This window comes from Spermophilus citellus (genome assembly GCF_964194105.1).
Source record: "Spermophilus citellus genome assembly, chromosome: 9".
In the NCBI taxonomy this organism is placed as follows: domain Eukaryota; kingdom Metazoa; phylum Chordata; class Mammalia; order Rodentia; family Sciuridae; genus Spermophilus; species Spermophilus citellus.
The window spans coordinates 6,766,847-6,791,142 of NC_138191.1; the positions used below are offsets into that span (position 1 = coordinate 6,766,847).

The following is a 24,296-nucleotide window of genomic DNA, read 5'->3' on the forward strand; positions in this document are numbered from 1 at the left end:
CTCAATATATGTTCCCTGAGTAAGTGAATGAATGAAAGAGGGCTTGAACGACTGCGCAACACTTGGATTAAGCATTATGTGAAAACTAACAGCATTGTTCAATCCAGGAATACTTTACTCTCATAAGTAGGCCCAAGACAGAATAAGCTGCCTTGAGTTAACAGAGGGTTCTCCATCAATGACAATATTCAATCGAAGTCTGAATGCCCACCTAATAGAGAAAGCCTGGAAGCCTGGACTACCTCTGAGAGTTTGACCTGTAAGATTAGTATTAAACCTCCCTAATTCCGTTTCTTTAGAACATCGGTGGAAACGCGCAAATCAGCCAATGTTCTTATCTTGACAAACTTCAATAATGGGAAGATGTCTGGTCCCTCTGAGGGAGGGTGGTGAGGGAGTAAGGAGTGGCGTGGGAGTAACCTACAGGACTCCTTCATTTACAGATAAGTTACTGAGGGCCAGAAGAGAAAGGGAAGAAATTAGAAAAAGCAAAAGCTGCTACTATTCAGTCAGGAGCGTGCAGGGGTCGGCTCCAAGCACCTCACACACTGCAGTAGCTCAAGAGTCCACTCCCTCGGGAGCCTGAGTCGGACCCCAGGATGAATGAATGCCAGTCCAGAGGCAGCCGAGGCGCGGCCTCCTCCAGGGAAAGCTTTTCAAAAAGAGGTCCAAAATGCGCTATTCGCCTCGGCGCCAAGCGCTGGCCAAGTCCACAATACCAACCAGACAACGTCTCGCCCCTAACTCCCGTCGCGCACCCGGCGCCCACCTACCCACCCGACGCCCTTCATCCTGGACACCCTATTCACAGGCGCCCCGGACCTCACCTGTCTCTTCCCGCCCCACCGCGCACTACCCAGTACCCTCACAAACCGACCTAATCCCGCGGAAACTCAGCTCCTGCACCAGCGGAAGTCAGGCAACGGCAGCGACTGACGTGCGCGCCCCCGAGTCGCGGTGGGCGGCGACTAAGAAAGTCAAGGAGCATGCGCAATATGCTAGGCGCCATCCTCTTCAGGGTCAAATGAAGCCAGCGCTAGTACGTCGGTTACTGGCAAAAAAAATTAAAGGCATGACTTCGCTTTTTCTATCGATGAAACTATCTTGCTCAAAACTGGGGATTGAGATTCAAAACATCCCTACATCCCTACGAGACTTCCGGGACACAGGAAGAAACCAAGACCTAAAATTTCAGAAAGAGGGATCTAGATTATAAACAATACTAGTTCCTGCCGGCGCCGCGCCAGTCTGTAATCCCAGCGACTCGTGAAGCAGGAGAATCGCGAGTTCAAAGCCAGCCTCTGCAAAAGCGAGGCTCTAAGCAACTCAGTAAAATAAATAAAATATAAAATAGGGCTGAGGGTGGTAAAGCGCCCTTGGATACAATTCCTGGGAGGAAGGGGGCCCAGATTCCTAAATAAAACTAAGGCCAATTGGGGCGCAATAACACACACCTCAACACAGGGAGGTTGAGGCAGGAGGGTCGCAAGTTCGAAGCCAGCATGGCAATTTGGCGAGACCCTGTATCAAAATAAGAAATAAAAAGGCTGGGAATGTAGATCAGTGGTAGAGCGACCCTGGATTCCATCCCCAGTAAGGGGTGGGGGGCTGGGACCAGCAGGACAAAACAAACAAAGGGCGATTTGGATTCAAATTACAGCAAATTTCAAGCGGTAGCGCTCTCGCCTGGCATGCGTGCGGCCCGGGTTCGATTCTCAGCACCACATTCAAACAAAGATGTTGTGTCCGCCGAGAACTAAAAAATAAATATTAAAAATAAAATTCTCTCTCTCTCTCTCTGTCTCTCTCTCTCTCTCTCTCTCTCTCAAAAAAAAAAAATTACAGCAAATTATTTAGATCTATATAATACTCTTCATTTTTAAAATGCTTTCATTTACATCATCTTAGATAGTTTGGTCTTCAGAATAAACAGTGAGCCAACGGACATTATTAAATTTTCCAGTTTGCAAAGGACAAATTTCTGGCTTAGCTGAATAGGTGATTTTGCCTAGGTACACCCTAGGAAAATCAAGGGCAATCAGGCATCTGGTATCCTAAGTTTATCTCCTAATGCGTGACTCATGAAGGAAAGTTTCTGGGGGCATAGTCAACATTCAATAATTCAATACATGGGCTGGGGATGTGGCTCAAGCGGTAGCGCGCTCGCCTGGCGTGCGTGCGGCCCGGGTTCGATCCTCAGCACCACATACCAACAAAGATGTTGTGTCCAGTGTCCAAAAGTTTGGAAGTTTCACTTGGGTCCTCCTTTTTTTTTTTTTTTTTTTTTTTCAAGTGAGGGGAAGACAAGAGGTCTGGGAAGACAAGAGGTCTGGGGATCCGAAGTTGCCCTGACTGGCCTCCAATGTATAATCCTCCTGCCTCGACCTTTGGATAGCTGGAATTACAGGTATTTTCCACCATTTCTGCCTTGTGTCTTTTTGACCTACAAAATACACAGAACTTTTGGGTTACTGCTCCTACTCCTCCTTTCCTATTCAACCCTAAGCAGTTACCACTCATAGAAGAAGAATATTCAACACTAATTAGGCACTTTAACACTAATTCAACACTTAGGCATTTTCATATTTTTTTTTAATGGTGGGTTGTTTTTTTTTAATTTATAAACCACAAAAATCCATCAGTTTTCCATAAAGAGTTCAATGATTTTTGTAAATTTTCAGAACTATTGCACCTCCTCTCCAGGTTTGGTCTTTAATCAGAGTTTCTAGAGTTTTCCACAATTACCTTCAGTGGTCTCAGAAATGTGAGACAATAATGGCAATCAGATACTGAAATCCAGGCAGTATAGGATTTTTCCAAAAACCTGAACCCAGAACATTCTGCTCCTATAAAACACCCCTGAGAAGCAGAATTAAAGAATCGATGGACTCTCATAGAATAATCTACCTACACTTTCTCCCTGCCCCGCCTCCAGAGCCCAGGGTACTGGGAATTGAACCTAGCGGCTTTTTACCACTAAGTTGGCATCCCAGCCCTTTTTTATTTATTATTATTTTTTTAATATATCAAGTCAAAGTCTTGCTAAATGCCCGAGACTGGCCTTGAACTTGAAACCCTTCTGCCTCAGCCTCCCGAGTAGCTGGAATTACAGCTAGACCTTTCTCTGATTTAGGGACTTTCGCCTCAGTCACCCACAGCCGGCCAGTGGGCGGGACCTCACGCTCAGGAAAACTGGGTGGTGGGAGGGGTTCCCTTCGGAGGTCTTCCGGAAAGGGGAGGGACCTGCACTCCGGAACCTTTCGGACAGAGGCGGAGTCTCCTACCGAGGGCCTTTCGGAAAAAGGCGGAGCCTATCTCTCATCAGGACCAGTCTGACTGCACCTGCATCCTTAGCTCAGAGCATCCCTGGAGCATCTTAAGAGGAGGGCGCAGCTGGCAACCAGGGATCGGACCGTCGCAGGGGACGTCCGCCAGATACCTTCCCCTCCCCTGGCCGACAGCTCCACAGCGGCGACCTCGGTACTGACCAGGGGTTCCCAGAGTTGTCTGACCATTACGAGAGCATTTATAGCAACAACCTCTGATTACGACATGGCTGAGATCACCAATATCCGACCTAGCTTTGGTAAGTAGAGTCGGGAAAACTAAGCTTGAGGTGGTCAGAACCGTGGCAAAGCCACAGGGCCCGGCAATGGGCTGGGAGTGAAGCCCAGACAGAGCTTTCAAAGTGCCAACCCTGCTGGGATCGGGCCTCTGGTGGCGGGTAGCGGGGAGTGGACGGCGCCTGAACTTGAGCTGTGGGCTGCAGGGGCTGGCAAGGCCCGAGCGACAGCGAGGGCGGGGAAGTCCAGGGTGCCAAAACCTTGTGTGGTGCACTGTCAGCACTGCTGGAGGTGAGAAACGGCGACGGTGCGGAGGAGGACGTGAACCCTCCTTCTGGGGGAGGAGAGGTGGGGTAGGCCGAGCCCTCCCCCTTGGGGCACGCAGGGCGGTGCCCCTACCTCCCCCTCCCACTTCTAAGGACTGCGGGGGAGGGAAGTGGCCAGGGGGATGGGGCATCAAGATGGCAGCTTGGAGACTGTGGGCTGTATGGCTGGCAGCCAGGGGAGGCGGCGGCCTCTGGGGAAGAGGGGTGCGGGGGTGGGAGCAAAAAGGAAGCCACTCCTTAAACCGGTCAGCTGGATGCTGGTTCTGGGAGGAAACGTGAACCCTGCAAGCTCCATTCTGCATCGTAATGGTGGGGTCCGACTGATGCTACCAAATGGCGCTAGGCGCTGCTGGGCTGGGGGATGAGGATGACGTGATGTCTATTTCTGGGCCTCCTGGCAGCGCCTAGGCTCTCCTTCCGGGGCCTTTGTTCCCTGTTTCCCCGGGCTAGCTTTTCAAAAAGGGGACTCACCCGCGCTGGTGCTGGCGGGGGTGCGTTCCAGGCCGGAGGGGGAGGGGCGAGAGAGGCCCAGCCCTGGGGAGGCCGCTTTGTGTACCAGAGAAAGCATTACGTCATCTCGAAGCGGCTGCTCCCGGACCCAGCCCTGTGAGCTTCAAGATCAGTTTTACACTCCTGGGGCAAAAAAGTGAGTGAAAAATAGAGAAAATGTGAGAGAAAGACAAGGTTAAGAAGCAAGTTTTTTCCTCTTTGGGAATTCCTCCAAAACGTACTAGGAGAGCAAACTTCTTAGGCTGTGCTTCCTGGTCAAATAAATAAATTAAATTGCCCTGCTCCTTCCTCTCTTCTGCTACAGTTTAGATTGGGGAAAGCGAATTAGAGTTGCTGCCAGACTAAGAACCTTCCTGTCCCTTAGGGTTTCTATCCCTCAGACAGAAGATTTGAGGCATCAGATTTCAGTATTTAGGGTAGGCACATGAGCCAGATAGAAAATGGCTTTTCTCACTCCCCAGTAAGAACTATATGGAAATGAGCAGACTCTTAATGTTCTCTAGCCCCTGGAAATAAGGAAGAACAATCAGACTAGGGGAAATAGCCAAATAACAGATCTTCACACCCATTAACTGCTTGTTCCCATCTATTCCACATGGCTGAATCTTGATGGTATTTCTTTCTTCCCCTTCACCTTCTGCATCTCTATCCTGAGTCCTAAGTTTCTAAAAACCGAAGTCCCTTTTTGTGATCACATGAGCAATCCATGATTTCTTCCTGCTGTTTTTCTCCTTATGTCCTCTTTCCAAAAGATACCTTTCTCTGAGTGCAGTTCCAGAGTCCTTGAAAAGTAGATGATGTAGAATACAATACAGTTATTTCCTTTATAGGGAATAATAGTAGAAAAGGGGAAAATACATGTCAGCCATTTGCATATAACATTCTATTTCGTCCTAAAAAGTACCTTCTGTTGTAGGTATAATTACATAACAGATAAGCATACAAGCTCAAGGAACTTGGCTAAAGTCAAAGGAACTAGTAAGGGTAGTGCTAGAATTGAATCAATGTCTGATGCCCAAATTCATTCTCATTTTACTATATTATGGCCAACTAGACAGTGAAGGGCTATGTTTAGGAAAAGAAGTGTAAATAAGCTGGTGTGAGCTGGTAGTGTGGCATAAGCCTGTAATCCCAGCAACCTAGGAAGCTGAAGCAGGCAGATCCAAATTTAAGGATGGTCTCATCAATTTAGTGGGGTCCTAAGCAATTTAGCAGAACTCTGTCCTAAAATTTAAAAAATAAATAAAAAGAGCTGAGAATGTATTTTAGTGACAAAGCAGCTTTGATTTCAATCCCCAGTAAACCACCTGCCAAAAAAAATCAGGCCTTCTCAAAGATGAAGTAGCTAGAGTAGTTGGATTTGGCCCAGATGTGTCTTGCAATTCTCTAGACACTTACAGAGGGTCTCCTCCATAGAGAACTGCTTCTTCTGGCTTCTGGCTTCTTCACAGCTCATTGAGTACTTCATTTAAAACACTCAGAGCATTAGGTGAACACACCAAGCCAACAGTAAATTATCCATGACCTTGAAGGACAAAAGGAACAAGCAACACAGGTCACTGCAATGTACACCCACTTTAAATCACTCACTTCAGTCATTAATTCCAACTTCCTTTCCCACCAAGCTTTTGAGTAAAGCAAGACAGAAGGCTTTGAGTTTCAACATATCAGATTTTTCTCGTTCACTGCCTTGGGTGTTGAGGACAGAGGCAGGAGTTAACAAATTCTGAAATAGAGAAAGTAGGGCAAAGGTGGGAAATAGGATGAGGGAGAGCACCTGGGTAATCTATAGATGGGTTCATCTGTTTCTCTTCTTTCCTTCTCTGTCCTAAATTATGAGACTCTTTCATCTCTCTTTGCCACCTTGTCTCCATTTTCTTGAAAAAGTGGATGTATTTAAGCAGCAGTTAGTTCCTTCACAATCCCAGAGTAAATCTATGCTAGTACCAGAAGAATTGCACAGATGTTTTCCAATCTGGGCCTTTAGTCTTCCCTTTCAAATCATTCTCAAAAATATACCTTTCTTTGTAGTTGTCAGCTTTTCTCTTTTTACAGGCAATTAGTGTTGAGTTTCACTAAGCAGTAGAAAGCAATTTGTAGGAAAGCCCCTGATTGAGGAATGAAAAGCCACTCCAGATTGTGGCTGATCTGATTGACAATGAGAATCTAATCAGTTGTTCAAATATTTACTGATCTCCCATTAGATGTATAAGACACTCTAAGGGATTCAGAAACAAACGAAGTGTTATTCCTGCTTGCCCTCAAGGAGCTTACCACCAAGGATGCCTCCAGTTTTTGAAAACCCCCTAAAAACTGCATATTTCATTTCATATTTGAGAAATGAACACCTCAAAGAAAAATAATAATTTTTTTTAAGAGAGAGGAGGGGGGGAAAGAGAGAGAGGAGAGAGAGAGAGAGAGAGAATTTATTTATTTATTTTAGTTTTTTTCCGGCGGACACAACATCTCTGTTTGTACGTGGTGCTGAGGATCGAACCCGGGCCGCATGCATGCCAGGCGAGCGCGCTACCGCTTGAGCCACATCCCTAGCCCCGAAAAATAATAATTGTTTACTCCTCAGATATATCATTTTAAAATGTAACCCCTTCTTTTTTTATTGGTTCCCAACTTTTGTAGAGCCATGGAATGTTGAGATAAAATTTCTTAACCCTCTATTCCAATTCCTGTTGAAGAAATTCCTTTTCAAACATGCCCGAATTATCATGATCCAACATCTTAGTTTGAAATTTTTCTATTGGAGAATAGCTCTCATCAAGTCATCCAGGTTACTATGAGGCAGTTCTTTGTTTTTGTCTTGATTTGGGTTTTGGTACTTGGGATTGGGCACAGGGATACTTTACCACCAAGTTACATCTCCATCCCTTTTTTTATTTTGAGACAGGGTCTCCCTAAGTTGCTGAGGCTAGCCTTGAGCTTGTTATCCTCCTGCCTCCGGCTCCCAAGTCACTGAGATTACAGACATGCGTCACCACACCTGGTTGTGAGGCAGTTCTAATAATAATTTGACTCTTTTCATTGAGTCAAAACTCTGTCTTTGGGGCTGGGGCTGTAATTCAGAGGCAGAGTGCTTGCCTAGCATGTGTGAGGCACTGGGTTTGATCCTTAGCACCACATAAAAATGAAACAAAATAAAGGCATGCTGTCCATCTACTACTACAAAAAAAAATTTTTTTTTAAATATGTCTTCCTATAACCTGTGCACATTGGTACAGGCCCTGTACTTGAATGGATCAAATCCAGCACCCTTCCATCAAAATATCTAACATAATTTTAATTAAAGATGATTATTATTCCTAGATACCCCAGCTCCAGTTGCTTCAATTTTTCATTTGATATAGTTTCTAATTTTTTTTTTTTAAATATTTATTTGTTTATTTTTAGTTTTCGGCGGACACAACATCTTTGTTGGTATGTGGTGCTGAGGATCGAACCCAGGCCGCACGCATGCCAGGCGAGCGCGCTACCGCTTGAGCCACATCCCCAGCCCCTAATTTTTTACTATAGTAATTATTCATGATGTAGAGAATGGACTATGGTATCAGGCAGACTAGAATTTAAATCTAGTACCATTTTTTAGTATGTAGCCTTAGACAGATTTCTGAATTCCCAGATTTCTTAATTAAAAAGGAGAGATATTAATGATCCTATTCAATGAGTTCTTTGATTCAGACATATCCCTGGCAGGGACATGATAAATACACACACACACACACACATCAAAAAAAAAAAAAAAAAAAACAGCAGTTTTATTATTATCATTGCTATACAGAATGTTCTGTATGTGCTATGACCAGTGCAGATGAAATTATATCTAGATTTCATGCTTATGGTACAAGTTGATTTAACCTAAATTTAATCCAAGCCTCTGCTCACCAAAACTACTAAGTCATTTTGTCCAACTCTATCAAGTGAGGTTATTGCCAATAGGTAGGTTTTTAAGTCCAAGTAGAAATTTATATTTATCCCTGATATGTAATCATACTGACCTCATCCTCGTTTTCTGATCTCTGGAGGTTAGTTTGAATTAACTAACTCAGTTGTTCATTGAGCAATTACTATATACCACGTGGTTCTAGAACCTGAGCCGTGAACAAAACAGGCAGTGTCACTGTTATTAAACTTATCTAGTGAGGGAAGCTAGACAAACATAAGTCAGGGTAATAAACACTATGACGAAAATTAAGGAGGGTAATAGGGATATTTTCTCACTTGAGGCAGACAGGAAATGCTTCTCTGATAAGGTAGGGTTTGAGCAGAGCCCTATAGTAAGTGAAGCAATAAGCCATGTAGACACCTGGGAGAAGGATGTTCCAGGAAAAATATGGAATATGCTGAAATCACATTTATTTCCTTAGCTCTCCCTGTCTCCCGAGTCTTTCCTTAAAAAGTAAAGTGAGGGCTGGGGCTGTAGCTCAGTGGTAGAGCCTGGCATGCGTGAGGCCCTGGGTTCAATCCTTTGCACCACATAAAATTAATAAATAAACAAACAAACAAAATAAAGGTGCTATGTCCGTTTACAACTAAAAATGTTAAAAAAAAAAAAAGTAAGGTGAAAGCTACTAGCCCTTTCTAGATCTATAAAAGCCAAAACCCAATTTCCCTTCAATGAACTTGAGATAAAGGGAGGAGCCCAAACCTGATTTTCTAAAGCAGGGTCCAGTAGTTGTGGAAAGAGACAAAATGAGGAAAAGTGAAGATTAAAAAGATCTGTTTCTCATTAGTTATTTGTTCATCAAACACATATATACCCACTGTATTTTTAACGCTGGGGATATAGCAATGAACAGAGCAGACAGAAAGTCCTACCCTCTTGAGGCTCACATACTAGAGAAGATAAAACAATAAATAGTAAAATTATGGGTGGTGTATATATTTATTTTTCTTACAGATGTGTGTATTTTTCTTGCATGCATGTACAAATATGTGAGAGATAATGATGAGGCATATGAAAACATTAAACAGGACGAGGAAGTGCAGGTATTGAAGGTGAAGAAGGTTGTACTTTTTAAATAGGGTAATCAACACTGGGGGTGCCTCAGTGGTAGAGTGCTTGCCCAGCATGCAAGAGGCCCTGGGATACATCACTAGCACCATGATAAATAAATCAGTAGGGTAGTCAGGAAAGATCTTGCTAAGAAGGGGACATTACGATGTGATGTTTTCCCCAGTCCCTATTTCTTTCTATTTAAAATACTTTAAATATCTTGGAGCTGAAATTTTGGAATATATTTTGAAAGTATGCAGATCCAGAGTTGTTTTAACTACCCATAGTCTTATATTGCCCTTGGTCATCCCACCAAGACCATCTAAATTTAACGCTCCAACTTCCCCCACAACCTGGCAGTCTACACCGGATCACTGTTTGCAAACCCTGTACTGGGTGCTATGGAATGTCCTCCTAAAACCAAAGTTGCAGCTTTTGCCCTTGTATAAGAGTTGAGGTGAACAGGTCCCCAGGGAGAAAGGTGACCTTAGAATATAGACAGAGCAGCTTTATGGGAAGCACAAATCAATATGATCAAACCAAGTCTGTAACTACTGAGAGAAGATCAAGAAAAGAACAGAGAGACAGGTGGGCACTTCAAAGAAAGCTAAACATCTCATCCAGGTTTGGCAGAAAGGAAAAGGCATGAATTGGATGGAGAGGGTGGGTGAAGGCATCTCTAAGAGAAGGGAAAAGCTCCAAAGACCAAATGAGTACCTTCTCCTTCAAAGGATAGGTAGCAGGTTAGCTTGGCTCCAGCAGAGGCACTGAGCAGGAGGCTCTGGACAGGGGTTGAAATCCACCTGCCTTGACGCATCTCTGGTCTCTGCCTTCAGATGTGTCACCAGTGGTGGCTGGCCTGATCGGGGCCTCTGTACTGGTGGTGTGTGTTTCAGTGACTGTCTTTGTCTGGACATGCTGCCATCAGCAGGCAGAGAAGAAGCACAAGACTCCACCATACAAGTTTATTCACATGCTCAAAGGCATCAGCATATACCCAGAGACCCTCAGCAACAAGAAGAAAATCATCAAAGTGCGGAGAGACAAAGATGGCCCTGGGAGGGAAGGTGGACGCGGGAACCTGTTGGTGGATGCAGCAGAGGCTGGCCTGCTGAGCCGAGACAAGGATCCCAGGGGGCCCACCTCTGGATCTTGTATAGACCAATTGCCCATCAAAATGGACTATGGGGAAGAACTGAGGAGCCCCATTACAAGCCTGACCCCTGGGGAGAGCAAAACCACCTCTCCATCATCTCCAGAGGAGGATGTCATGCTAGGATCCCTCACCTTCTCAGTGGACTATAACTTCCCGAAAAAAGCCCTGGTGGTGACAATACAGGAGGCCCATGGGCTGCCAGTGATGGATGACCAGACCCAGGGCTCTGACCCCTACATCAAAATGACCATCCTTCCTGACAAGCGGCATCGGGTGAAGACCAGAGTGCTGCGGAAGACCCTGGACCCCGTGTTTGATGAGACCTTCACCTTCTACGGAATTCCTTACAGCCAGTTGCAGGACCTGGTGCTACATTTCCTCGTCCTCAGCTTTGATCGCTTCTCTCGGGATGACGTCATTGGGGAGGTGATGGTGCCATTGGCTGGGGTGGATCCCAGCACAGGCAAGGTACAACTGACCAGGGACATCATCAAGAGGAACATCCAGGTGAGGAGGAAGAGCATGTTGGGGAGGGAAGGTGGGTTGGGGGAAACAAGGGGATAGGGAAGGGGGATTGGGAAGGATAGCAAAAAGGGCTATAGAGAGGTTAACGCAAGTTCTTGGTTATCAAGGATAAGCAGTGGTCAAAATAAAACAGAGGTCGTGGCGGATTACTTCCTCCAAGGGCTGGGGATGTAGTTCAATGGTAAAGCATTTGCCTAGCAAGCATGAAACTCTGGGTTCAATGAAGCTCTGGGTTCAATTTCTAATACTTAAAAGTGAAGAGGAAAAAAAAAAAGATTTAATTCCTCCAAGAAGCAACTTTTAATAGTAAAGCACAGTGGCACTCTACTTTCTAGCTTAGAAAGTAACAACGAGGCCAGGTGCAGTGGAAAATGACTGAAATTTTAGCAATTGGGAGGTTGAGGCAGGAGGAATGCAAATTCAAGGCCACCCACCCTCAGCAACTTATAAGACCCTGTCTCAAAAAATAAACAAGATTTAGGATATAGCTTAGTGGTAAAGCACCCATGGATACAATTGCTAGTACCAAAAAATAAATAAAAATTTTTAAATATCTCTTTAAAATTTTTTAAAAATATTTCATATAAGGAGCATATGGAAATACCTCTCATAGGGCATGAGTTAAGTAAACTTAGCCATCAGTGTTTTTTCTGTCTCTCTGTCCTCTCTCTTTTTATTATTTTACTTTGATTTTGTTTTTTTATGGTACTGGGAATCTAACCCAGGGCCTTGAGCATGCCGGGCAAACACTCTGTCACTGAGCTACACCCGCAGTCCCACCCTTTAGATTTTGAAATTGAAATTCAAGAGGAAGTAGACTTTTAAAAAGATTTTCATGGTTTTTCTCTGCTAGATTAAAGCCCTGCATTTTGTCCTTACTCATAACATACATATTGTCAGTTCCTGATTGTATCCATGGGAAGTCCCCACGGCCAGTTTAAAATCACAGGCTGGTTGCCCTTGCCAACCAGAATACTTCTGGGCTGTTTCATTTTGCAACTTGTCAGAATGTGATCAGAGAACATAAACTCACTATGGGCCAAAACCAAATGGAAAGTAATCCCTTGTGAAAAAGCAAATGAAATGTCTACTAAAACATCCAGAACCAAGCTGTTTTGAGCTAGGGGTGTGGCTTACTGGTAAAGTGCTTGCCTAGCCTGGGTGAGGCCCTGGGTTCAATCCCTAGCACAACAGAAAGAAAAGAAGAAAAAGAAAACCTCAGCCATCCAATATGGTAGCCATTAGCTACGTGTTTATTTAAGTTTTAACTTAAATTCCATTAAAATTTTAGTTTCTCAGGCTGGGGATATAGCTCAGTTGGTAGAGTGCTTGCCTTGCAAGCGCAAGGCCCTGGGTTCGATCCCGAACACTCACACGCAAAAAAATTTAGTTTCTCTATCACACTTGCCATATTTCAATTGCTCGATAGGCACATGTGTGTAGTAACTACCATATTGGCCAGTCCAAATATAGAACATTGGACAGCTCTGATCTAGAAAGAATTTTGGTATTGAGGATTGAACGTAGAGGAGCTTTGCTGTGGAGCTACATTCCCCAATCCTTTTTTTTTTTTTTTTTGAGACAGGGTCTCCCTAAGTTGTTTACTTATGATCCTCCTGCCTCAGCCTCCTGAGTTACTGGGATTACAGCATGTGCTCATCTCTGGAAAGAACTTTGGATTAATTTGGCTACTGCTCCTCTCTGTTTGCATGGAAAATAAAATGTTAACTAGGTTTAATGTCTATTTCTAGGGCCATGCTTGAATACTGAGTATCTAAATACTTCATATAAAGTCTTTGAATATAATTTTAACTTTACATGTAGAAAAAGAATAGATTAGGGGGAAAAGGAAAGTTGGTTTAAAAAACAAAGAAGTGTTTTTTTTTTTCTGCATGTGTGAATGATTCTGGGAGTTGAATCCACAGCCTCATGTTTTATTTATAAGAATAGTTTTATTTATAAGAATAATATTGATTATAAGATTATAGCTTAGCCTGTAATCCCAGCAGCTCAGGAAGGCTGAGGCAGGAGGATTGTGAGTTCAAAGCCAACCTCAGCAACGGTGAGATGCTAAGCAACTCATTGAGACCCTGTCTCTAAATAAAACAATTAATCTGGCTTAATGGTCGAATGCCCCTGAGTTCAATCCCCGGTACCAAAAAAAAAAAAAAAAAAAAAAAAAAAAAAAAGATTATAGTTTAGGTTCCCTGATTATTTGTTTAAACTGTTTTTCGAAATCATCTCCTGTAGCAGCAAAATCTTCGGAATCAAAATGACTGTCCCTTCCCTTGTTCTTTGGAAAAGTAGACAACTTCTATTTATCCTTTTGATTGTTTTTTCCCCTAAAATCACTTCTCAGGAACTTCTTCCTCTGATTGCCTCTTTCACTTTGGGCCATTTTACTTAGGCAGAATGCCCATCCCCACTCAGCTGCCCCTTTGTGATGCCCAAGTCTGCAGCCACCACCTGAATGCCCTTCCATTCTGCAGTGAAGGCCAGACTTTAATATAGTTCTCTCTCCCTCCTTTTCTCTTTCCACCCAATTCCCATTCCAAGCAGCACTGTCAATGGCTCTTTCCTGTGAAAAGAGCCATTGACGGCTGGGAGAGAGGCTGTTTCCCAGCCCCTGCGCCTAGTGAGGCAAAGAAGGTCTTGTGGGGGTGGGGCAGGCAAGCAGAAAGACAAGGGCAAGAAAGGATTTTAACCATGCCTGACAGTTTCTGCTCTCGGAGGGTGGGCTCCTTGGTAAGACGGAGGACCAGGAACAGGGACCAGAGGAATGCATTCAGATGAAAGAAAGACTAGGTGAGGGTAAGTCTGTTTCCCTGTAATTAGCAGAGCGGCCTCTTTCAGAGTGATATTCTAGCCACAGAGTCTGCCCAAGCAAAGCATGCACCCTCAATAAACTTTTCTTGGGGCCTGAAGTCCTGAGAGCCACCTCCGCCCTAAATCACAACCATGAAGAAACAAAAGAAACAAAACCTTAAACTTCCACCACATCCCCTTTTCCCTCCCCTTAAAACACATATGTGACAACTCTCTTTATGTTCCAGGAAAACTGACTGTTCCTTTTACTTTCTCTCTTTTCAATCTCAATAGCTAGACTGGATGGCCTCTAAGGTCCTTTGTAAATCTTGAGATTTTAAGAGCCCTCTCATTCCCATGACCATTGTCCCAGGTCATCAACATGACCTGAAGAAATTCAGAGCACTCTAACAACTCTCTATTATCTACTTTGTCAATCATTTCTTTCCCACTGTGCCCTCCTTATCCCTGGCCTGCACCACCTCCCTTCTCTTTATGGGGGGTTTATTATGGGATAAAATGCAAGAAAACAAAGTTGTCACTTTAAAAAAAAAATAGTTTCAGGCTATGGATGTAGCTCAACGGTACAGTGCTTGTATAGCATGCATGAGGCTCTAAGTGGAGTACCAGGTATTGAAAAAAAATAAATAAATAAAATTTAAAAAATTAGTTCCACGAAGCTAGCTCAAATATATTGGGCATTATAGCTAATACTGTTACCTCCTGACATCAAGAATCAATTCTCTTTTAGACAGCAAAGTAGAGGGAGGTGTCTCATTATGTTGCCCAAGCTAGTTTCAAACTCCTGCTCAAGTAATTCTCCCTCCTCAGAATCTCAGAGTAGCTAGGACTACACACCATGTGGCTGAGTTCCGGTTAATTTCTGAAGCTTCTTATATCTTTCTGCATATTTATGAGAGAGAAAATTGTGCTCCTAAAGTGATCCCATTGGCTTTCATCATCCAGCCTAGAAGGAGACTAAGGCCCGGAAAGAATATTTGTTTGCTCAGAGTCAGGCAGTGAAATGGACAGTCAGAAATGATGACCAGTCCTGAGCTTCTCCAAATGGAACACACTGACCAAGCATGGTGGTGCACACCTGTAATCCCCGGGGCTCCGGAGGCTGAGACAGGAGGCATGGCGAAGCTGAAAGCCAGCCTCGGCAACTGTAAGGCACTAAGCAGCTCAGTGAGACCCTGTCTCTAAATAAAATTCAAAACAGGGCTGGGATGCAGCTCAGTGGTCGAGTGCTACTGAGTTGAATCCCTGGTACCTAAATAAATTAATAAATCTGAGGGTTAGCTTGGGGGGTAGAGTGCCCCTGTGTTCAATCTCCAATACAGGAAAAAAAAAGTTGTAATAATGAGGAGGACAAGAAATTAATTTTTTGCTTGGGGTAGGGGGTTGTCTATAAAAATGTTATTCTTACCATTCCCTACCCAGGTATCTTTGGAGGAAGAGAATTCGGTCCCACACTATGGGGGGATGCCCTACACAGACCAGGAGAAGACTTCCCTGCATGTGTATAGTTCAGAGCAGGTCTAGCTGATGTTCACCAGAAAAGGCAGACTCACTCTTGGCTACAGTCAGAAGGGTCTGGGGTAGACATTTGGAACTGCACCCCTAGGAATCACAAGGATTCATGACCAGGGAATTCATGACCAGCATAGGTCAGATGAAATAGTCCTGTCCATAAGCATTGGTAGGGACACATGGGAGTGCGGCTGTGTGCTGCACAGGCCCAGACGTCTTGTCTGGAGCTTCTCCTAGGAGATATGTTGCTCAGGATCCCAGCCCTGGCTTAGTCCTCATGAAAGGAATTAATAAAGTGGAAACAAACTTGGCTGTTGCCAAGAGCCCCTGGCAGTTTAGCAATTGCCATTGTCTGTCCTCTCTGTCCAGTGCCCTGGATTTGAGACTGTTTTGTTCCCAGCCCAAATCAGTCCCTTCCCTTGCCAGTCTCTTCCCAGCGGCAGCCTGGCATGAAGCCATCCTCTTCCATTCGCAGTCTTGGACTGCCAAGTGCATGAGCTGTGCGGAGGAGTCGGGCTGGTCAGTGGCTTTCCCAGGTTCGTGGCTACACTGTTGAAAGGATCCTCCTACAAGGAGAGAAAGATAGATGAAAGCAGGGAGTGGAGCAGCAGAGCTGCTGAAAAGGGTGTCAAAAAGGGACTAGGGGTGACAGAGGCCCGAGGAAAAGAGATGGGTGGACAGGAGAAGGCAGAGAAGGGGATGAAACAAGTCACTTTCTCCATCTCTATTCTTCGGACTCCAACCTCAGAGGATGCAAGGATCCCGCAGTGTTTGGCTCTAGGATGTCTCATTGTAACCTGGCATTGAACCAGCACCCCCTTTATGCTCTGACTGAATGCCTCCAACATTCTTCCAAATTCTTGGACTTCCCTGGCCCCTGGGGATTGGATCTAAGTATGCCAAGTGGCAGAAGCAGTTTCTCTGGGCATGGCCAGTTGACTGCAGTGGGACAGGTGCCTACTACACAGCAAAGAGGCAAGAACACACACCCAGAGGGTGCGTTCCTGCTCCCCCACCCACAGCCCTGGTGCAGTGTGAGTCTTCAGTGGACGAGCATTCCTGGACACTGACTGCACTCCCCACCCCTGCTGGTCTATAGGAGATTCTTCTGTCCATTTCCGAGCCCTCTGATTCTCCTCAGAGTCTGGAGTGGGCTTGCAGGTGGAAAAGACACCAAGAGAGACGTGCAGCATCTATAGGCAAAGCTCTTTCTAGATGTGCAGTTGGTTTTCAGTGGCCTTTCTAAACCTCCTTCTCCACTGATTCAGGCTTCCTTATCTTTCTTTGCTTTGTCAAAACAGAATATGAACATCTACAAACCACACATAGCTCCCAGGTATCAAAGTTGGTTAATAATAGATATAATAGTAATGGTCACAGTTTACTGAAGTCTTACTACGTGCTAGGTAGCATGTAAAGTCACCCATTTTACTTTATTCCTATAAGAAACTATGGCTTAGAGAAATTAAACAGCTTGCCCAAGGTTGTTTAGCTGGTGGAATTTGGATTTAGACTCAGTTTGACTTCAAAGTCGTCACTATTAGCCACTTACGTTTACCCTGAAAAAGGAATAAAACTCTCTCTATAAAATTTTAGCTAGGCAGCCAGGTGTGATTGCACACGCCTGTCATCCCAGTGGCTCAGGAGTCTGAGGCAGGAGGATCGTGAGTCCAAAGCCAGCCTCAGCAATTGAGCAAGGCCTTAAGCAACTCAGTGAGACCCTATCTCTAAATAAAATATCAAAAAGGGCTGGAAGTGCAGGTCAGTGGTTAAGTGCCCCTGCGTTCAATTCCTGACCAAAAAAAAAAAAATGTATCCAGATACAATGGCACACTCCGATAATTTCAGCAACTTGGGAGGTTGAGGCAGGAGAGTCACAAGTTCTAGGTCAGTCTCAGCAAATTAGTGAGACACTATCTCAAAGTTTAAATAAATAAATAAATAAAAGGACTGGGGATGTAGCTCAGTGGTAAAGCATCCCTGGGTTCAGCATCCAGTACCACACACACACACACCAATAATAACAATAAAATAGAGGTTGAGAGGGGTTGAGTAATGTACCCATTGTCACCTAAGAGGAAGGAGTAAGCTGTAAAGTGAAGGCAGTCCAATTCTAGAGAAAGCCCAGTGTGTAACTGCACCATTAGTTTGCTTCCCCAGTTATGAAAGAAAGGACCCATGAGCTAGTGGGGTGTGATAGAGACACTTCCTATATTCCTCAGCTAACCCAAACCAATGCTGGCCCCCTGGGAAGAGAGAGAGAGAAGGCTCTCATTCTCCTTCTGATGCAAACGGGGAAAGGAGGAAGGGAGAGGGAGAGGCCTATATGGCAAAGGGTTGGGACTGGAAGGGTGAAGTAATTCATTAAATCAGATGTATAAAATACTTATAAAAAGACAGGTACATGAGACTATTTATACCCCTACATTTGGGGTGGGAAAAGGGATCTGAGGGAAAATTACTAAACTATGTTTTTTTATTTTATTTTGTTTTGGTACTGGTGATAGATCCCAGGGGTGGTTAGCCATTGAGCTACATCCCCAACCCTTTTTATTTTTTCTTTTGAGACAGGTTCTCACTAAGTTGCTGAGGCTGGGTTTGAACTTGCACTCCTCCTGCCTCATCCTTCCAACTCACTGGGATTAGCAGTGTGCACAACCACAACCATATCCACCCAAACTAGTTTTTTGAGTTTCTCAGTAGTGAGAAATAAGTTCAGTGGAGGAAGATCACATCATTTTGGAGAATTAATTAATTACTACCCGGGTTCCTGATGTAATGAAGGGTCTAGTACTGTGGTCCAGCTTGTTTGAGGCAAACTGGACACAGCATCTGGATGCTGACCAATAAGTGAAATTTTAGAAGTGATTTTGATCTATCTGCTCTTCTCCCTTGGGAAGCTGCTATTTCTCTCTCTCTCTCTCTCTCTCTCTTTATTTTTTGGTACTAGAAATTGAGCCCAGGAGCACTCTACCTCTGAGCTACATCCCAAGTCTTTTTTATTTTGAGGCAGGGTTTGGCCAACTTGCCCAGACAGCCCTTTAACTTGCAATCCTCCTGCCTCAGCCTCCAGGGTCGCTGTGATATAGGTGTGTGGCATCGAACGCAGCCAGTCTGTTTTACTCAATCAAAGCAATCCTGGAGTAGGTGACAGTTCTTTGGGGTCTGAAAGAATACAAAGAATGCAGTTTGATAACAGGGAGATAATATTGTCTCACATTTAACTTCTGTCCTAAATTCCTCCCTTTTACTTTTTTTCTTGTCTCAGCCTCATTTCTGTTTCCTTGGCCCATTACAGGTGCCTCTGACTTTGACCTTTCCCTACTTTACTTCATTCTCCAACTGTCTCTAAAGTCATGGTCATTTTAATAAAATAACAGCATTGCTACTTGTATTCTTACAGACCTCCTCTTGCCTGTGAGTGGCAAACTGCCATTTTGTCCCTACAGTTCATCGCCCTAGCGTAGCCCACTCACCCTCCCAGGTTTCTGACAAACTTCCCAACTTCACACACCCTCACCTCTCACCATTCTCTGAACATTGCATACACTTTTAGGTCCCTGTTGCTGGGCTATACATTATCTTTCTGCTCATCTGTTCATTGCCTCAGACTTTTTTTTTCCCTAATACTGGGAGTTGAATCCAGGGTATGAACTATATCCCTCAGCCCTTTGGAAAACTTTAAGCCAGTGTCTCACTAAATTGCTGAGGCTGGCCTCAAACTTGTGATCCTCCAGCCTCAGCCTCTTAAGTCACTGGAATCACAGGTTTGTGCCACTGCACCAAGCTACCTCATATTTTTTTTATCCTCTATCAATTTAGCCCAGATATCAGCTAGAAAAGTCAACTCTGCTTCTCCAAGCCGTGTCAGCCTCATTCTTCTTGGGTACCCAGAGCACTTAGAACAGACTTCTTATTATTCTGACAAGTATACGTATATTTGCATCTCTATGTCTTGCATGCTAAACTCCTGGGGAGCAAGAACTGAGTCCTGTCAGCTCTGAATTCCTAGTATATAACTTGTAGTAAGTATCCAAATGTGGTTCAAATGTTAAGGGCCAGTTGGACATGATGGTGCATGCCTTTAATCCAGTCACTCTGGAGACTGATGCAAGAGGATTGCATGTTCAAGGCCAGCCTCAGGAATTTAGTGAGGCTCTAAGGAACTTAGCAAGACCCTGTCTCAAAATAAGGAATAAAAAGGACTGGGGATATAGATCATTTGTAAAGCACCCTTGTGTTCAATCCCTAGCATAGATTGATAGATAAATAGAGACGGGGGAAGGAGGACTGGGATGGAATATAAGTAAGAAAGTGTTTGCCTAGCCTTCAGGAACTCCTAGGTTCAACCCCCAGTACTGCAAAAATAAAAGGTAAATAAATAAAAAATAGTTCTTCAAAGCATAGAGTTTTCCCCAGAATTCAGAATACAGCCTAGAATAAATGAAAAGACATAAGAACAAAGATGAAGAGGCAGGTAAAAGGGCATCTTGGAAAAGGTACTGAAGTGCACGCACTAAGGCAGGTAGAACAGGTATGGATATTCACCTTGCAAAATGGAGGAATAAGCTTCAGAAAGTTCAAGGTCTTGCCCGTGGCCTCGTGGTAAATGGCAAAGACTCAAACCCACATCTTCTACCTCTTCACCAAGGTCTTCAAAACTTTTTGTTTTTTCTTTCTTTCTCTCTTGCTTTCTGTGCTGAGGATTGAACCCAGGCCTTGTGTACACTAAGCTTGCACCCTACCACTGAGATACACACCCAGCTCCAATTAAAAAAAAAAGTTTTGTTTTTCCTTTTCAGTGTGGGGATTGAACCCAGGACCTTGTGTATGCTAGGCAAATGCTCTACCACTGAGGCCTTTTTTGTTTTTTATTTTGAGACAGGGTCTCACTAAGTTGCTGAGTCTGGCTTTGAACTTGCAATCCTCTTACCTCATCCTCCCAGATTGCTGGGGTGATAGCACCACTGCACCTGGCAAAACTTTATTTTATCCCTAGAATCAAATGAGAGAATACTAAGTGCTGGGCAGTGTTGTAATTTCCAAATTTGAACCCATTTGATCCTAATAATCCTATGAGGTAGGTATTATTATTATTAGGAAACTAAAGTACAGAGATGGTGAGTAACTTGTCCAAGGTCATTGATATGAAATAGCACTTGCCTCAACTTCCCTGATGTGAAAAAAATTTAAAAAGAAAGAAAGAAAGCAGTCTAAGTCTGAAACCAGGCCACTCTGGCCTCAGAGTCCATGCTCCTGACTGTGAGGCTATGCTGCTCTTCCATGCCAAGGATCGTACTTAATTTCAGAAGAGATTCTGCTTCCTTTCCCCTGTGTTAAATAGGATCATAACTTCCTCGCAGCGAATGAACATCTTTCCTGTTCACCCCTGCCTCTCTTTCCACTCCTCTGTACAATTTCTGTGCCATGCCCTACTCCCTCCTTCTGGGTTCTCACTTGCTCTTTCTCTCTTACAGAAGTGCATTAGTAGAGGGGAGCTCCAGGTGTCTCTGTCATATCAGCCGGTGGCACAGAGAATGACAGTGGTGGTCCTCAAAGCCAGACACTTGCCGAAGATGGATATCACCGGTCTCTCAGGTAGCAGCTATTTACTTCAACCTACGTGTGACCATCTGAACCACACTCCTTGCCTGTGGCCCAGACATACCCCACATTTCAGGAGCCCTTGCCTCTGTCTTTATGTCCAATAGATTTCCCTAGGAGGGGAAGGACTTTGGGTGAGCAAAGGAGGTCTTTACATTTCACTAGGTATCCTAAAAGGTCTGCACGCCAGGAGCTGAGCATTGCTCCAAAAGTCATGACGTCTCAGAACTTTCTGATACAGGAAGAAAATACCCCTTAACTTCCCACTGATTGCATAAACACAATTTGTATCTTTTTTACAATACCTTATGATTATTAGAGTGGACTTTTGGCGGTGGTATTCAGAATTCATTAAATTATCTGTGGTAAATTCATTAAATTATACTTATAAAAATCCTGTAAGGGCTGGGGCTGGGGCTCAGTGGTAGAGCACTTGCCTGGCATGTGTGAAGCACTGGGTTCGATTCTCAGCACCACATATAAATAAATAAAAATAAAGGTCTGTCAACAACTAAAAAAAAAAATCTTAAAAAAAAAATCATGTAATTCACTGGGTATGGTGGTGCATAACTGTAATCCTAGTGGCTCGGGAGGCTGAGGCAGGAGAATTGCAAGTTTGAAGCCAGCCTCAACAACGTAGTGAGGCCCTAAGCAACTTAGTGAGATCCTGTCTCAAAAGCAAAAACAACAGGGCTGGGGTTATGGCTCAGCGGTAGCGCACTTGCCTGGCATGCGTGAGGCACTGGGTTCAAGTCTCAGCACCACATATAAATAAATAAAGGACAGTCATCAAACATTAAAAAAAAAAAAAAAAGAAAGAAAGAAAAAGGGCTGGGGATGTGGCTCAGTGGTTAAGTGCCCCTGAGTTCAATCCCTGGTACAAAAAAAAAAAAAAAAAAAATTATGCAATTTAAGGATAAACTTCTTGTTGTAAGTCTTATATACTATTGATAATATTGTAAGTTCCTGGGGGCTGGGGATGTGGCTCAAGCGGTAGCGCGCTCGCCTGGCATGCGTGCGGCCCGGGTTCGATCCTCAGCACCACATACCAACAAAGATGCTGTGTCCGCCGAGAACTAAAAAAAAATAAATATTAAAAAAAAATTCTCTCTCTCTCTCTCTCTCTCTCTCTCTCTCTCTCTCTCTCTCTCTCTCTCCCTCCTCTCTCACTAAAAAAAAAAAAAAAACAAAAAAAAAATTCTCTCTCTCTCTCTCTCTCTTTAAAAAAAAAAAAATATTGTAAGTTCCTTACAACTACTGACCCATTGATTTAGGTCAACATACTTAATGACTTTTCCATTGGTAATAACTGGGAGTGGAGGAAAGTGTTTATTGTACAGTGTCAGAAGAACAACTTTATAAATGCCTTCATGTGGTGTTATCTTTATACACTGAAGCAACAGCTTTGCAACAAAATTAAAAACAAAATATTTAACTTCGGGGAGAAAAAAAAAGGGCTGGGTTTGTAGCTCAGTGTTGGAGCACTTGCCTAGCACATGTGAGCCACATAAAAATAATTAAATAAAGGTATTGTGTCCATTTACAACTAAAAATATATTTTTAAAAAACTGCTTCTTTGTTAACTGGGCTTGGTGGCATATGTTTATAATCCCAGTGACTTTGGAGGCTGAGATAGGAGAATTGTAAGTTCAAGGCCAGCCTCTGCAATTTAGCAAAATAAAAAATAAATAAATAAAAATAAGTGGGATGAGGCAGAAAGATTGTAAATTAAGGCCAGCCTCTGTAAGTTGGTGAGGCCCTCAGCAACTTAAGAAGATCCTTTTCAAAATAAAGAATAAAAAGGCATCTCGGAGATGTAGTCAGTGGTAAAGTGCTCCTGGGTTCCATCCCCAGTACCAAAAATAAAAATAAATAAAAGTTTGGCCGGGGATGTAGCTCAGTGAAAGACCACTCCTGGGTAAAATCCCTAGTGTGACCAAAAAGAGAAAGAAAATGCTTGCTTCCGTCCTGATGAAGGAAGTTGATCTGTTCTGCTCCTGTTGGTTTTCCTGGCCCTCTGTCGAGCGGACAGACTCACACGTAGTGTGTGTACATTTAGGAAGCAGTCCCTGGAGACTTTGTTGGGGTGGTCACCAAAGCTCTGAGTAGCAGAGTCCCAACCTGAAATGATAGTTATATGAGAGGACCCTGTCATAGGCTTGTCTCTCTTTTTCTTGTCTCCTTGGGGGCCCCAGATCCTTATGTCAAGGTGAACGTCTACTACGGCAGAAAGCGCATTGCCAAGAAGAAAACCCATGTAAAGAAGTGCACTTTGAACCCCATCTTCAATGAGTCTTTCATCTATGACATCCCAACCGACCTCCTGCCTGACATCAGCATCGAGTTCCTCGTCATCGACTTCGATCGCACCACCAAGAACGAGGTGGTGGGGAGGCTGATCCTGGGGGCACACAGTGTCACAAGCAGTGGTGCCGAGCACTGGAGAGAGGTTTGCGAGAGTCCCCGCAAGCCTGTAGCCAAGTGGCACAGTCTGAGCGAGTACTAATCCTGTTCTTCTCGCCTCTAACCCTGGGGCCAGGCTGGGGAGGGACGTGGTGGGGAGAGATGTCAGAGAAGCGGACTCAAAACCTCATTTTAGTTGTAGAAGAAAATTTCTTACAAAACAAACCCGGCAAGGAATATCCCACATCACCACAGCTGCAGATCAGTTCTTAAGCAAAGACGATTTTTTTTTTTCTCCTTTGCAAGGCACTAGAAATTCTTTTGTTTTTTAAATGGGGCGGGGAAAGAGAGGGAAAGACCCCTACAAGTCTATATATAACACTGTAACCTTATACTTGCATGTCTAATACAAACTGAAGAAATTAGCCTAATTGCCAATATCAAGTTGCAGATTTTAATCCATGAAAATTGTGTTTTGTGCCGAATCGTATTTGCTGATTACCTGAAATTGGCCTCTTTTTACTGGGCTTCTCTGGAGAGTTAGTCCTTCTCCCCACCTTGGCAGAAAACAAATTTTTGCTCTTGTAAAGCCTCATGTTTTCACTATCTCCATCTTTTCTCCCTGTTACCTCTCACGTCTCTGCTCTTTGGCTGAGACCAAGGTCCAGAGGTCTATAGTAAGCCAAGAAACAAAGGTTGAGTGAAAAGGCAGGGTTTGCAAGAGAAGGAGTAGTTGAGCAGGGGGGTATTTTTGCTGTTAATCTTCCTGCTCTGAAGGGGTAGTTGGTAGTCTATGACTCACTGGTAGCCCCAGCAAAGCACATAAAACTCATCAGACTTACCAGGAAGAATTTGGATTTACAAAA

At 44.0% G+C, this 24,296-nt stretch overlaps 2 protein-coding genes across 7 annotated transcripts in view; one reads left to right on the forward strand and one right to left on the reverse strand.

Moving 5' to 3' along the window:
• GON4L (gon-4 like) overlaps positions 1–4,655 on the reverse strand; it is an 86,117-nt gene extending 81,462 nt beyond the window's left edge. For 2 of the 6 annotated variants that reach the window (XM_081307892.1, XM_081307888.1), the window contains exon 1: positions 4,361–4,650. In XM_081307892.1, coding sequence (XP_081164018.1) covers positions 4,361–4,457 — 97 coding nt within the window. In that variant the 5' untranslated portion in view covers positions 4,458–4,650. Of the gene's footprint in view, positions 1–877; positions 1,052–4,360 lie in introns of all 6 variants that reach the window. The other 4 variants (XM_081307890.1, XM_081307891.1, XM_081307889.1 and 1 more) reach the window with 4 other exon arrangements.
• SYT11 (synaptotagmin 11) lies at positions 3,298–24,296 on the forward strand. The gene is made up of 4 exons (XM_081307898.1): positions 3,298–3,586; positions 10,241–11,067; positions 20,901–21,021; positions 23,223–24,296. The coding sequence occupies exons 1-4, from the start codon at positions 3,553–3,555 to the stop codon at positions 23,531–23,533; spliced, it is 1,293 nt and encodes a 430-aa protein (XP_081164024.1). The 5' UTR covers positions 3,298–3,552; the 3' UTR covers positions 23,534–24,296.

Coding starts and splice junctions, on each gene's coding strand:
- SYT11 (XM_081307898.1), top strand. CDS start 3,553: ATGGCTGAGATCACCAATATCCGACCTAGCTTTG. Junction 3,587..10,240: donor CAATATCCGACCTAGCTTTG/GTAAGTAGAGTC, acceptor CTCTGCCTTCAG/ATGTGTCACCAGTGGTGGCT. Junction 21,022..23,222: donor GGATATCACCGGTCTCTCAG/GTAGCAGCTATT, acceptor TGGGGGCCCCAG/ATCCTTATGTCAAGGTGAAC.